The sequence below is a fragment of the Eschrichtius robustus genome, chromosome 12, assembly GCF_028021215.1.
Source record: "Eschrichtius robustus isolate mEscRob2 chromosome 12, mEscRob2.pri, whole genome shotgun sequence".
NCBI classification, from domain to species: domain Eukaryota; kingdom Metazoa; phylum Chordata; class Mammalia; order Artiodactyla; family Eschrichtiidae; genus Eschrichtius; species Eschrichtius robustus.
Window position 1 is genome coordinate 70,669,406 of NC_090835.1, and position 13,341 is coordinate 70,682,746.

Below are 13,341 nucleotides of genomic sequence, written 5' to 3' on the forward strand. Positions count from 1 at the left end.
AGTTATTTATTGAGCACCTACTGTGTGCAAAGCAAGTGCAAAGCAGCGTGCTGGATGCTTCATGATCCTCTACTCCTGTAAATTAATTCCTCCAACAGTATTCCGTGAGGACCTGCTACATGCCAGCCATGCTTCCAAGCATGAGGGCTACCTCTGTGAATAAGGTTTCTCCATGAATAACAGGTTCGCTGTTTACACTTGACAAATGGGGGAAAGCGAGGCTAAAAGTTTGCCCCAAGTGGTGGAGCAGATTCCATTTTAAAGTGTCTGATTCCAAAGCCACAATGCCCTGTGCCCTCTGCCTCCTCTGGGTTCGTGGGTCTGAGTCAGGGTGGGGATCCCTGCCCTCAAATGCTTACAAAGTTGCTTGGGGGGAAGAGGAATGAAGTCTACACACCTGAGATGTCTTCAGAGGTTTTGTGCTCAGTATGTGAGAGACCCAGTGGCCCAGGCTGAGCGCTCAGGACCCAGGGAACACAGAAGGCAGTGATTTGGGCTGCGTGTGTCTCAAGGGTGAGAAGGATGGCTGGAAGTGGGGAGCACGAGGCCAGGCTTTTCAGGATGGGGGGACACGAACTAGCAGAGATGAAGGCAGAGTGAGATATGGATGGAGAATGTGCTGTTCGGAGGCTCTGAGGTGAAAAGCCTCCCGAGACAGCTCCGACGCAGGCATGATTGAAGGCTGGGAAGCAGCATCAGGCGCAGGGCTGTGCACCAGCAGGGAAGGGAGGACAGGCTGGGGCAGCTGTGGATGGCTGAGGAGGTGAGACCGGAGCTAATGGGCAGTCAGGAATCTCCCAGCAGAGTAATGGCAAGATGCAAATGGCCTTGGGAGATAATTCTGACAAAACCGTGTGTTGGACCATAGGGGAGACATGTGGGGTTATTACAGGAGCCCCCAGAAGGGCCTGATGCAGGGGCCAGCTATGTTCAACTCCATCAGCCCTCACTCCCACTCACCCTAAACCGCAGCCGCCCCCCCCCCAAGTCCTTCCCTCTTTCACATCCCAGCCCAGTTCCCCTGGCTCCATCTACACCTCCCCAATGCCACAACTTGGGAACACAGGGTTGGGGTGCCATGAGGGTGGGTGAAAGGTCTGACCAAAGAGAGGCCTGGGAGATTTGGAACAAGTGCACACCCAGAACCCCGGAAATGCTGTTGGTCACTTGGGGCAGGGGAATGGCATTTCCAGCGGAAACTCAAGAGGTGGGCTCTGCGTAGGCCACAGTGCCCCCTCACAATCCCAGCAAGGCAGTGACCCTAGGCCAGCCACAGGGTGACTGCACTAGGGATAAATTCCCCCTTCCCCACTTGTATCCCTTACTGCCTGGGGCAGCCTTCCTCTCAGATAGGAGAACCTGGGGGAGACCCAGCTTAGATGGAGAAGTGACTCCCAAAGCCTGTGTGACACGACTGAGGATTTGGGGGTGGTAGCCCACAAAAACTCTCCTCCCCCTCCCCTGCTGGAATCTAAAATTCCACACTCATTGTTCTAGTCCTTTGGCTTAAGATTTTGTACCCCAGTTATTGTTTTTTTAATGGTGCAACTTTAAGTTGTTATCAATTATCCACATCTCAGTATGAATGAGTCAATCTGATCCTTTCCTGAGAGTCAGTTTTGTTGTTGGAGGTGAAGAAAGGTTTTTCTGGGGTCTAGAATGGTGGGTGGGTAAGGGAGGAGAGGATGAGGGTGTTGGTTGGGGCAAAGGAGGGGGGAGAAGAGAGGGAAGGAGGGCACAGAAGGCAGAGGCTGGGCACGCCTGAGAGGGATGAGGCAAATCACTCTCTTCTGGATTTGGGGAGGGGATGATCAGAAATAGACTGCTGTGAAGACCCTGCTATGTCCTTTCACTACCTCCCTCTCCCCACACGGGCGTCTGGACCCCCGTTCCTGTGTCTTCTTCTCTCCTCGCAACAACGGCCCAGAGTGCAAACTTTCTGGGATACGACCCTAAGCCCGGCTTCCCAATCCGCGGTCGCCACCCGTGGCTGGGCAGGGGCTTTTGCCGGACAGGCAAAGGGGCGTCCTGGAGAAGAGGACACTCTGGAAGGGGGCGCACGGAGGTAGATGGTCGGAGCCAAAGGGGCGCAGGGGCTCCGGGGCCAGGGGCGGGGCGGGGGGCCGGTGCCAGCGGGCGGCTCACCTGCAGGACACGGTGATCTCCACCTTGGTGGCCGGGATGCTGCCCGCCAAGGAGTCGAACTCGCTCAGCGACGCCATGTCCTCGGGCTGCTCCATAGCCCACCGCGCCCCCCACCCCAAATTAGTAAATCCCTGCGCGATTCACGCCTCCTCCGGAGCAACCGAAACCCTGGGCTCTCCCCCAACTCCGGAGCCGGGGCTGGGCGGCAAAGGGAGGAGAGAGGAGAGCGAAGAGGGGGCGTGGGAAGTGAGAGAGGGAAGCGGGGCGGAGGGAGCGGGGGCCGAGGATACAGGAGGGGGCGCGGGTGACGCGACGAGGAGGCTGGGGGCCCAGCGGAGAGGCGCAAAGGGCACAGGGAGCTGAGGCGCAGCCGGGAGAGGCGGAGGGGCGCGGGGAGAGGGCACCGGGAGGGACGCGCGGAGTCGTGGAGGGGGCACCGGGAGAGGGGTGGGGAGCTTGGGGCGGGGACAGAAAGGGTGCAGGAGAGGGAGAGGGGTGTGGGGGGCCGGATGGGGCGCGAGCTGCGGGGGTGGCCGGACTCAGGCAGCGCGGAGCGCAGGGGCTGCGGCGCCTCTCGCTGGGTCTCCGCGGCGGGGTTGGGGACGCGGCTGCGAGCGCCACCTCCTCGGCTCGGGCTCTGGCTCCGGGGCTCCCGGGCTGCGGGAAAATCAAATCTGCCCGAAGCCGCCGCCTCCCGCCACCCGGGGCGGGCTGCGCGCCGGGTCCGCGAGCGCCGGAGGGGGCGCCCGCAGGGGCCGGGGCGGGGCCGCGGGCGGGGTCTGCGCGCTAGTGTGAGTGTGTCCGTGCGAGCGTGTGAATCTCGGTGCGTGTGGCGGGCGTGGAGACGCGGCTCCAGATGCTGGGAGCCTGGGGAGTGACAGCTAGAGATGGTCTCGGCCGTGCGCGTCTCCGTCTGCGCCCGCCCTCCACTCCCCACCTCCCTGAGGGGGTCTCCATCTCCGGGGAGGGAAAGGGACGTGTGAACCAAGGGGCATCTGTATGAGAAGGGTCTATGCGGAGCGGGGGTGGGGAGGGACCTGTGCAAAAGAGACAGCAACCCCCCACCAGAGGTTTGGGGGGGGGATCTCTGCTGAGGGTGCGCCCCAACAGAGGGCAGGTCTCAGTCCAGAAACAGCTTACACATCTCCTGGAGAAGCGTGTGGGGCCGACCCCAGTGCCCAGAGGGGCCGCCTCGGTTTCCCAGTGAGGGTCCTTAGGCCTAGGCAGAGTAGGTGCATGGGCGCTCCCCCATCCGCCTCTGGTTCCCGCCGGGCCTGGCCACGCGGAGTCAGCCACCTAAGCCACGCGACAGCGCCCTCCCCATCCCCGGCCTGTCGTGGCCACACGGCTTAACCAGCCCCCAGGTCTAGAAGCTTCCTCCAGCCAGATAGAGGGCGGCCCGAGATCCCCGGGGGTTCTCTGCAACCTGCACCAAGTAGGCGCCTGCTGTGTGCAGGGCTCTGATCCCAGCCGTGGGAGCGAGGAGAGAGTTGAGGCACCTCTCAGGCGGCCCCCTCCCAGCCAGGCCCGTTGCGGCCCCACCCTGCCCCAGTTTCGCCCTTCTGGGTTTGCTGCACTGTGGCGTCTCTCCAGGGCTTGGCACAGAGGGTCGTCTCCAGGAAATCTCCCGCGACCCTTCCTCAGCCTCAGTCTCACCCTCGCAGAGCTGAAACCTCTTCCGCGCCCACCGCCCCGCGTTTGGACGCGACGCGCCTCTGTGCCCCGGGGAGGGGTCCTGGCCAGGCCTAGAGCCTGAGGCTGGCCCTGGAAAAGCCACGCCCCGCGGGCCTGGCTCTGGCAGCTGGGCCTTAACAGGCGCCTCGAGATTCTGTTTGAAGTCAATTCCCAGAACATCAGATACAGCCAGAGTCAAAGATAAATAAGAACACATTCATCGGCCTGGGTTAAGTGTTTTCCTTTTACCCATGGCTCAGGATTGGCTGCACTGTGTTCTAAAACCTGGGACCCGACAACAAGAACAAAGGCGCTGGGATGCCCAGGGCAGTGGGGGCCTGCTGGGTCGGAAGGCTCCACTCTCTGGTTTGGGCTTAAGACCCTCTCTGCAGGATAATAAGTTGGGCCTCCTCTTCTGAGGGATGCAAAACTGGGCTTGGACTCTCTGTTCCCTCCCCCCACCCCATACCTGTCCTAGACATGTTCCAGACATACTTGTGGAATATGTTATCCATTCATTCTACCAGTATTTACAGAGTACCTGCCCTGTGCCTGGCCAGGTGCTAGGGCCCCTTGGAAAACTTCCTTGGTAACAGTGATAACCACCATTCTGTTTTCAAAGAGACTATCCTGGGCCAGACACCATGCTTACTTTTTTTTTTTGTTAATATATTATTTACGTACTACAAAATTCCACCATTTTGTGTACAATTCCGTGGTTTCAAATATATTCACAAGGACTATGCATGATTATAAATTCTCAAAATAAGTACAGGCATGAGGTATTATTATCCCATGGAAGCTAAGTAACTCGCCCATGATCACCCAGCTGGGAACTGGCAGAGTAAGAATTTGAACCCCGGCCATTGAGACCAAAGCCTGACTGAACAAGTCTTGACTGCCTCTTAGGATGGGGCCAGATGATGGAGGGTCTTAAAAGTCATCCATGAAATTAGGCCCAGTTGAGGAGGACAACAAGTGGGAGCCATTGTAGGTTATTAAGCAGGTGAGTGGTGAGACTGAAGTTCTACCACATAACCTTGTAATGTGACAGCATCTGGCATAGCAGCCCCTGATTCTCTTTCTAGAAAAATTCTGGAACTTGTCTGTTTCTCTCCATTCCCTCTTAGTCATTGCATTTCCATTGCTGGCTCTTTGGGGAGAAAAAATTATATTGGGCACCATCTCTGTGCCAGGTGCTGTGTTAGGCTCAGAGAATAAAGAGGTGAAAAGGACATAGTATCTGTCCCCAAAGAGTTCCAGGCCAGTGGGGACCCCAGGACACGCAGAAAATAAATGACAGTGCAGCATGAGGAGTGCTGTTGAGGTAGGTATAAAGGGCCCAGAGAGTAGAGAAGAGTGACCAACAGCTCTACCCCAGGAATGGGCACAAGGGAGGGTCAGGAGCAACTGCAAAAAGGAGGTGACACTGAGATGGACATGGATGATGTCTGTTTGGTCCCCTCAGAAGCAGACCCCGAGAGAAAGATTTAAATGTGAGCAGTTTATTTGGGAGATTAAGGAAATGCTATGCAGGGAGTGTGGAGGTGAGGTAAGGAAGGCAGCCTATAAGGGTGGTTTATCAAACCAGTTATCACTGTGGGCAACTAAGGCTCATTCCCACTGAGGATCTCTACGAGACCATACAAAACACACCTCACACTTAGCCCACCAGAGGGGCGAGGGAGCAGGGGTATGTATACACCAACTTTCATCAGTCACTGGCTCAGTGGCTGAGGGCCGCTTCTGGAGGGCTTTAATTCCCTGGCACTTCTGGCCTGACCAGCACAAAGTGGCAATGCAGGTTCCAGAAGCCAGAGAAGTCATCAGGCAAAGAAGTACAGGTGCTGACAGTTGGATGTGGGGCTGGAGTGCACTGAAGTGGTAAAGGTGAGGGTACAGAGAGGACACTGGCTGCTACGGATGATGAACTAACTTCTGCCTGGAAGACAAGGCTGAACAGGTGCTCCTGGCAGGGGACCAGCATGATTAAGGGCCAGAGAGCTGTGTTTGGGGACCCTAGTGTGGCTGGAGCACAGGATGAAAGTGGCAGAGATAGAATATGATGCCAGAAGGTGAGGGGCCATGGGCCTTGGCCTCCTCTGGGCACAGAGGCTTTTCAGAAGGGGACACTGAAGGAGGGGTGGTCTGAAAGACACTCCATAGCTACATAGCTAACCAGTGACTGCAGAACACAAAACTTGCTGATCAGGCCCAGAGCAAAATGCTCACAGTCCTCGTGCAAATGAATTGCTGATGGTTCAAAAGCAGTCTATGGGTGTTGACACTGGAGAGGTCATTTCTTCTTTGAGGGATATGATAGTGTCAAGTAACTGAGGTCACCTGTGATATTCAGGCAAGCCAGCCGGCAGGCCATCAGGTGCTGCAGACGTGTTGCCTGGGCCTGGCAGCCGGATTAGAGCCAACCACAGCTCTGCCCACCCCACCATGTAACCAATGATTGTCCCTCTGATTACAAACTGTGAGCACAGAATGGGCCATGTCCAGAAGATCTGGAATAATCAGCATCAGCGTTTTGCCTTTGCCTTCCAAGACTGCAAACACACTCTCACCTGACCTAATCCGCGGTGTTAATGACGGCAGAGCAATTTCGAGAGGCAACCCGCAGCATTGATAAGGAGAGGAAAAGCACCACAGGGCTTGGGAGGCAGAGCTCACAGATGAGGCAGCTGCTGCCTTCCGCCCTCCCCCAGGTCTGTCGTCTAAATGCTGCCCTCAGATCTGCCCTGTTTGAGGCTGGGGATGGTAAGACAAAAGGAACACAGAGGAGCAGAAGATGGAGTGAGCATGGGACAGGGGAGTGGGGCCTGTCCATACTGCACCTCAGAACAAGCTGGGAAAAGGCCTTCTTTACTTTGGGTAAATGCAACCCTGAGCCAGCCAGGGCACATGGCTTGTGGAGCAGACTATGGGCTTGATTTGAGCCTCCACTTGCTCCCTTGGCTGGGTGCCCTTGTGAGGTGAATGCCCTGCACCACTGTACATGGGAGCCCTGGGGAGATGGAAAGACAGAGGGCATGACAGGAACCTGAAACCACCGTGGCAGTAGAGAGGTAGGGGAGATGCAGTGTCTGATTCCATCCATTAATAGAAATGCTAGAAGGGGCTTGGTTGGAGACCATCTAGGTTAAACCCCTTCTTTCACTAAAAAGTTTAGAGAGGGGGAGTACAGGACTCAAGGTCACCTGACTCTTCCCTCGATAAGAAACTCCACTAACAACAGCAAGGTCAGGCACCCAAGTGCAGTGCGGACCTGCCTGAGAAGGTCTGGGGAGCAGCCATGTTCTGTTGGGGTGGAGGAAGAGGCACAAGCTGGCCACAGGGCTCTCCACGCCTCCAGCCCCCATTCCTCCTGGAGATGTCCCACCATCCCAACTGGAACCCCACCCTGCCCCTTCTTTCTGCCTCTCCCCACATCACAGCATGGCTAGATCAGTCATCTGGGCAAAGGGAAGCCCCAGGGCCTTCCAGCTGCTGGTGCAGCAGCCTTTCCTGCCCCTAGGATCCCACCTGCGCCCCCCCTACCCCACCCTGGGCTTCCTCTCTCACTTCTCTTGTGCTCCTCCTTCCAGCCTCTCCTGCTTTTCCAAGTGAGGGAGGCCTCCCTGCCTTTACAGTCCAGCTACTAGAATCTTCACACCAGACAGGGGATCCACTTGAAACCAGAGTCAGGTTGTGTCACTCCTCTGCTTCAGACCCTGCCCTGGCTTCCATCTCTCTCTGTGGTAAAAGGACTTGATGGGCCATGGGCTCTGTGACCATAAAGGCCTGTGACCTCTCTGACTTCATCTCATCTTTCTCTCCCCCTCACAGTCCTCACTCCAGCCACACTGGCCTCCTTATTGGCCCTGCAGGCCCCTGTCTCAGGGCCTTTGTACCTGCTGTTCCTTCAGCCTAGAACACTTGTCCCGGGTCCCCCAGGTCTCTGCCCAAATGCCCCCCCTGCAGGGGGCTTTCCTTGGCCACACTAGCTAACACAGTACCTTGTTACTCTCAGCCCCCTGACCCTCCTTTATTTTTCCTCAGAGCACTATCCTTGTCTGTTTCCCCCACTAGAATACAAGTTTTATGCAAGCAAGAACTTTGCCTTGTTCATGGTTACACTCCCAGCTCCAAAGACAGTGCCTAGCACATAATAGGTGCTCAGGTGATCATATGACTACATGAAAAGTTCACCTCTCCCCTCTGAAACACTGACTCCTTCATGAGGACCCTTGGCTTCCACCTAGCAGTCCCAAACATGGCCCCCAAGTCTTCACTACCACATACATCTCACATCTAGCCTTCCATTTATTGAGCAAGCATTTATTAAGCATCTATTACGAATTCAGTTGTTGAATTGACAACTATCAGATTGAGAATCTCTGGGCTCCCTGACCAGTAGCACGGAGAAGGGAAGGGATTCTTATCTATTTATTTTGTTTACTGAGAACCTACCATGTAATAAGCTTAGCAATAAGAATTTAACATCCATCACACACTGAATCCTCACAATAACTCTATGATGCTGTTGTCTCGTTTGATGAAACTTTACTCCTCTGTGCAGTGAGCTGGGCTAGTTCACTGCCAGGGATAGAGAGATGAGGGAGACCCAGTCTCCTCAGAAGCTCTGTCCAGTGGAGTTGAAGCACTCATTTTGAGTTACGCTGTAGGAATCTGTAGAATATGGGCCTTCACTTGCCCAAGCTCACACGGATAAGTGGCAGAGACAGGATGCAAACCCAGGACTGTGTGAGACCAAAGCCCCTGTCTTCGCCTGACACCAGGCTCTCTTGTTCCAGTCTTCACTCAGGGCTTGTCTAGGTGACTCAGTGTCTGCAACACAGCCCCTCGCATGTCCATGGGGCCTAGTCCAGCACCATGTGATCTGTGCTCAGAGTCTTGTCCCTCCCACTTTTCACCCTGTCCAGCATAGACATCACAGCGTGTCACTATGCGCCCTCCCCCCGCCACACACACACATTTAACCCAGTATTTAGCTCAGTATTGTTAGTTGCGGTATTGGAAACCTCAGTGCTACAAAGGACTTTTAAGATAATGCAACCCACTTCGATTTTACAAATCTGAAGACGGAGTCCTAGAGAGGGAAAGAAATTGGCCCAAGGTTGTTTTGCCAATAAGCAGCAACTGGAGGTAAAAACTAACAGGAGTTCAGATTAGAATCAACTCCTAGATCTTTTCTTTTCTCACCTCAGCTCCTTCAAGGGATGGGTCCCCTTGACTTTATTTATAAATGCAAGTGTGCCATCTCTGGGCCTTTTGCGATAAGGGCCAATGTGAACCTCCATCTCCCCACCCCCACCATCAGCCTTTTACACCCAACCAGGACCAGCCACATGGTTGCCCTGGCCTTTCTTCCTGCCATTTCCTCTCCACCAGGCCCACATTCTACCCTTCTTTCAGGTACAATCTCTTCCAGGAAGCTGGCCTGGATTTACCCAAGGTCACCAAGTTTCTCCTTCCATTGAACCTCCAAAACACTTCTCTTGGGTAGATACCTCTCTCTTCTCCTGCCTAGCAGGGGGTGTGCCCTGAAGGCCTTGGTCTTGGATCTTGGTCCTCCACAGCCTAGCCTTTCCCAGGCCTCAGCCTCCCTCTCTTCCTTTTTGCTGAATTTAATTACATTTGAATATATTACCCCCCAGTCAGCCAGTCTGCTCTTGGGCCTCCTGAACTCTCTCTCCACTTGACATCAGCCCATTTCCTCTTATTTGCGCATCTTGGGAACTAGAGAATGAATCCTCGCATTTGAATCTTCAGAAGCTTAAAAGCAGCCTATGTCCCTCCCTGAAGTCCCAGCCTCCCACCAACACACTCGATGATTTCCTGATTGGCCTGGGTGAGGGATGAAACAGCTGGACTTTCAACTGGAAAGGCTTGATCGAGTCTATTCCCCCAAATCCCTCCCATTGCTCCCCCGCCACAGTTGCCTGAGGGTCTGCCTAGGCCTCAGGACTCTGTGCCCCTCCCCACCTCAGGCTGATGGGGTCGGGAGGGGGGCTATTTCACCCCGCCCCGCCCTCAGATTTTCCCTACACTGCTGCTCCTTAGCATGTCCCCTGGCTGTACCTGCACTGGGCAGTCTGCAAAGCCACCAAGGGTGAAACATTCTTTTTTTTTTTCCCCAAGCTCTAAATTCATTTTCATGCCAAGCTGCTTCTATCTGCCTGCCTGGCTGCTGAAGAAAACTGAAACGTGCACAAAATGCCACGAGCCTGGCTTTGTTTGGAAGCTGAAGTCCCAGCGGCCCTGCCCCTGGAGCCCGTCTGCTTGCATCTCCAGCTGCCTGATGTGATTTCCCTGAGTTTTATTAACTCTGGGCCCTGCACTGAGAGAGGAGCTCATCAGACACACTTCACATCTTGCCTCCTCCACCCCTGGCTAAGAAAAGTTGCCCTGATTACAGGAAGTATGTGTTCCCCAGTTCTCTGATAATTCTATCAGGAGCCAGGGTGAGGCTCAGGTGTCAGGCTTTGGGAGCTGCTGCTGACAGCCTCTCAGAGGCCGCCTGCCCGCCTGCCTGGGGGCAAGCGGCAGTGCTGGGTTGTCTCCATCCCAACCATTCATGTTATGACCTTGAACCCCTCATTCTATCTATCTCTGCTTCTCAGGTTCCCCTAGCTTAAAAAATGGGGATGATGATACCCATACACCCATCCCCTCCAAATTGGTATGAGAGTCCAATTAGATGAGAATGTGCTGCAAGAAAATACCATCATAAAATTGCCCAGGTTTAGACCAGAGAAACCAAGTCTGGCCCTCTCATTCCATAGATGGAAAAACTATGGCTCAAGGAAGTTGCCAAGGTTACACAATGACCTGGCTCTAAAACCAGCTTCCATATTTTCTGAGCTGGAGGGAGGAGGGGGCAGAGAATGGTATGGAAACCATTCCTGTGGGAGTTTCGGGTATGACCGAGGGAGACAGCATGAAAGGGATTCATCTATGAAACGGACATTATGATGTCTTGTTTACGGGCCTTCAGAGGATTAAATGGAATAATACATGTAAAGCACCTGGCACGTGGTATGTTCCCCAAACATGAGTTTCTTCCCTTCTCTTGTTTTCTCTCAAAGTATCACAAATGCTTTCAAAAAGGGGAGGCACAAAGGGAACATTTTCTCTTAGAGCTGAATGTTTCCAGAGACAATTGTGAACCTTGGATTCCCTTTCCTTGGGGGCTTTCCTTATACAGTGAATGTGAAATGGCCATTTTCCCCGTCAGCATAACGAGGAAGTAGAAATATTGCTTTCTCCCTCCTTCCCCACCACCTCTGCTGTACAAGAGCTTCCTCACAGGTACTCGGGCCAGCAGCTTTTAATGGAGCTGTGGCCAGATCCTCACAAAGAGGAAAGTGAGTCTGTGAGATTAGCTGAGTGGTGAGGCTAATACAGTTATGATCCAATAAACACACTGATTAGGGTCATTTGTGCTCCTTTCCTCCCTCCCTCCTTCTCCCCCTCCTGCTGTGCCTTGGCAGGCCTAGTGCAGGCTCTGCTTAGAAGGGTCTTGGAGATGGCTAAGGCTGGAGCCTCCCAGCCAGCTTGGGCTGAGGATGCTCTAGGATGGATAGCCTGCAAGGCAGGAGTTTTGGGTCCTAACGCCTGCCCCGCCACCAGATCATTCTCTTTTTCTGCACCTCATCTTCCTCCTCTGTATGTCAAAGATAGAGATAAAAGGGCTAAACTTGGGATCAGAGGTTCTCAAGTTCAAGTCCTAGACCTGCCTTTTACTAGCCCTGAAACACTGGGCCTGTTACTCCATACATTCATTCACTTTGTACAAGGCTCACTGCTACTTGTCTTTGGTCTTCAGTCTGCTCATCTGCAAATGGGCATAATAATGCCAACCTCAGAGGATGGCTTCGGGGATTAAGAGAAAAATACATATAAGAAGCTTCCACAGACCATGGAACAGAGAAAGGGCAATAATAACTTCTTTTTTTTTTTAAATAAATTTATTTATCCATTTATTTATTTTTGGCTGCATTGGGTCTTTGTTGCTGCGTGCGGGCTTTCTCTAGTTGTGGCGAGCGGGGGCTACTCTTCGTTGCGGTGCGCGGGCTTCTCATTGTGGTGGCTTCTCTTGCTGCTGAGCACAGGCTCTAGGCGCACGGGCTTCAGCAGTTGTGGCACGTGGCCTCAGTAGTTGTGGCACACGGGCTTAGCTGCTCCGCGGCATGTGGGATCTTCCCAGACCAGGGCTCGAACCCGTGTCCCCTGCACTGGCAGGCGGATTCTTACCCACTGCGTCACCAGGGAAGTCCTCTAAGGTTCCTTCTGGTTGACTCTGAAAATATTTGCTATTGCTGGGCCTAAAAGAGGGGCTCCAAGATTACTTGCTGAATGAATGGCTTCAACTGTAAAGTGCAACATTAAGTGGCTAAGAGGGAGCTGGCTCTTTACAATGAGGCATGCTACAGAACCAGGCCCCGGGCACAGGGGCTCATCCACCCTCACCATGCATGGGGGGCTTCTCCTCCATCTAGTCCAGTAGACAGGAAAGAGGGCTGGCGGGCCTGTGCCGACAGAGAGCCTTCCCAGGCCTGTTCAATGCCAGGCTGATGTCTCAATTCTGGCCCCACTCAGTCTGAGCAGCTGCTGGTTTTCCACACCCAAGGGGTGCCAGGCCTGGCTTAGAATCATGAAAAGGCATCGGTAGGCGTCTGCCTTTTGAAGAAGCTGCAAGGCTAAACTGTATTCACACTGGCCTCTAGTGGCAAATTTCCAAAACAGCATTCTAAATGGAAATTCGGCAGCTGAAGGAATCTTAGAATGACCTAGATTCAGAAATTTAGGGCTAATAGGGGCCTTGTTCTGATCTTCGCTTGATGAATGAGAAAACCAAGTTTCAGAGGTAAAGTGACTCGCCCAAGGTCACACAAAAGCCTCACATCTCACTGTCCACAAACCTGACCCAAAACTGGCCATCTGTGGTTTCAGACAGTTAGGGATCATGGATTACCTACTTGGAAGAACAAATAAGGACCCATTTTTCAAAATCAGACCAAGCCAGCCTTAGAGTGAGACCCCAACATGTTTTCTTCCCCTACACTTTGCTTCTTTTTTGTTGTTGTTTTTCTCCCCTCTTTTATCTGTAAAAAAATGTTGCTGGAAGATCCCTATCCGATATTTACCTGAAAAATAGTAATCTACCCTACAGGCAACAGGGCTCTGAGGCCACGAAGTGCTTCGTAGGCAGTAAACTCTGCCACTTAAACAAATGTGCTCTTCAATGTTTCCTCCTCCACACGTTGCAAGAATGTAGTGCCAGAAAGGGCCACGCTGACAGCTCAGATTGGCTCGAGGATCTGAGGGTAGGAATCGTTTCCCTTGTGCAGGGAAAGCTATTTTGACATATTCTGGAGACACAGTCCAAAAATAAATCAAGCTGAGGACTTCCACAGGGCTTAGTGGAAAGGCTTTGCTGCCATACCAGCTAAAGCTTGGGTTTGGAGACTTGGGGTAATACTATTATTTCTGCAAATGGATCTCAATCTT

At 53.5% G+C, this 13,341-nt stretch overlaps 1 protein-coding gene across 3 annotated transcripts in view; it reads right to left on the reverse strand.

Annotated features, from left to right (window-relative positions):
- The window catches only part of CPNE5 (copine 5), an 88,508-nt gene extending 86,268 nt beyond the window's left edge, over positions 1–2,240 (reverse strand). For all 3 annotated transcript variants that reach the window (XM_068558012.1, XM_068558011.1, XM_068558009.1), the window contains exon 1: positions 2,146–2,240. In XM_068558012.1, coding sequence (XP_068414113.1) covers positions 2,146–2,240 — 95 coding nt within the window. The remainder of the gene's footprint in view (positions 1–2,145) is intronic.
- Between the last annotated feature and the right edge of the window lie 11,101 nt (positions 2,241–13,341).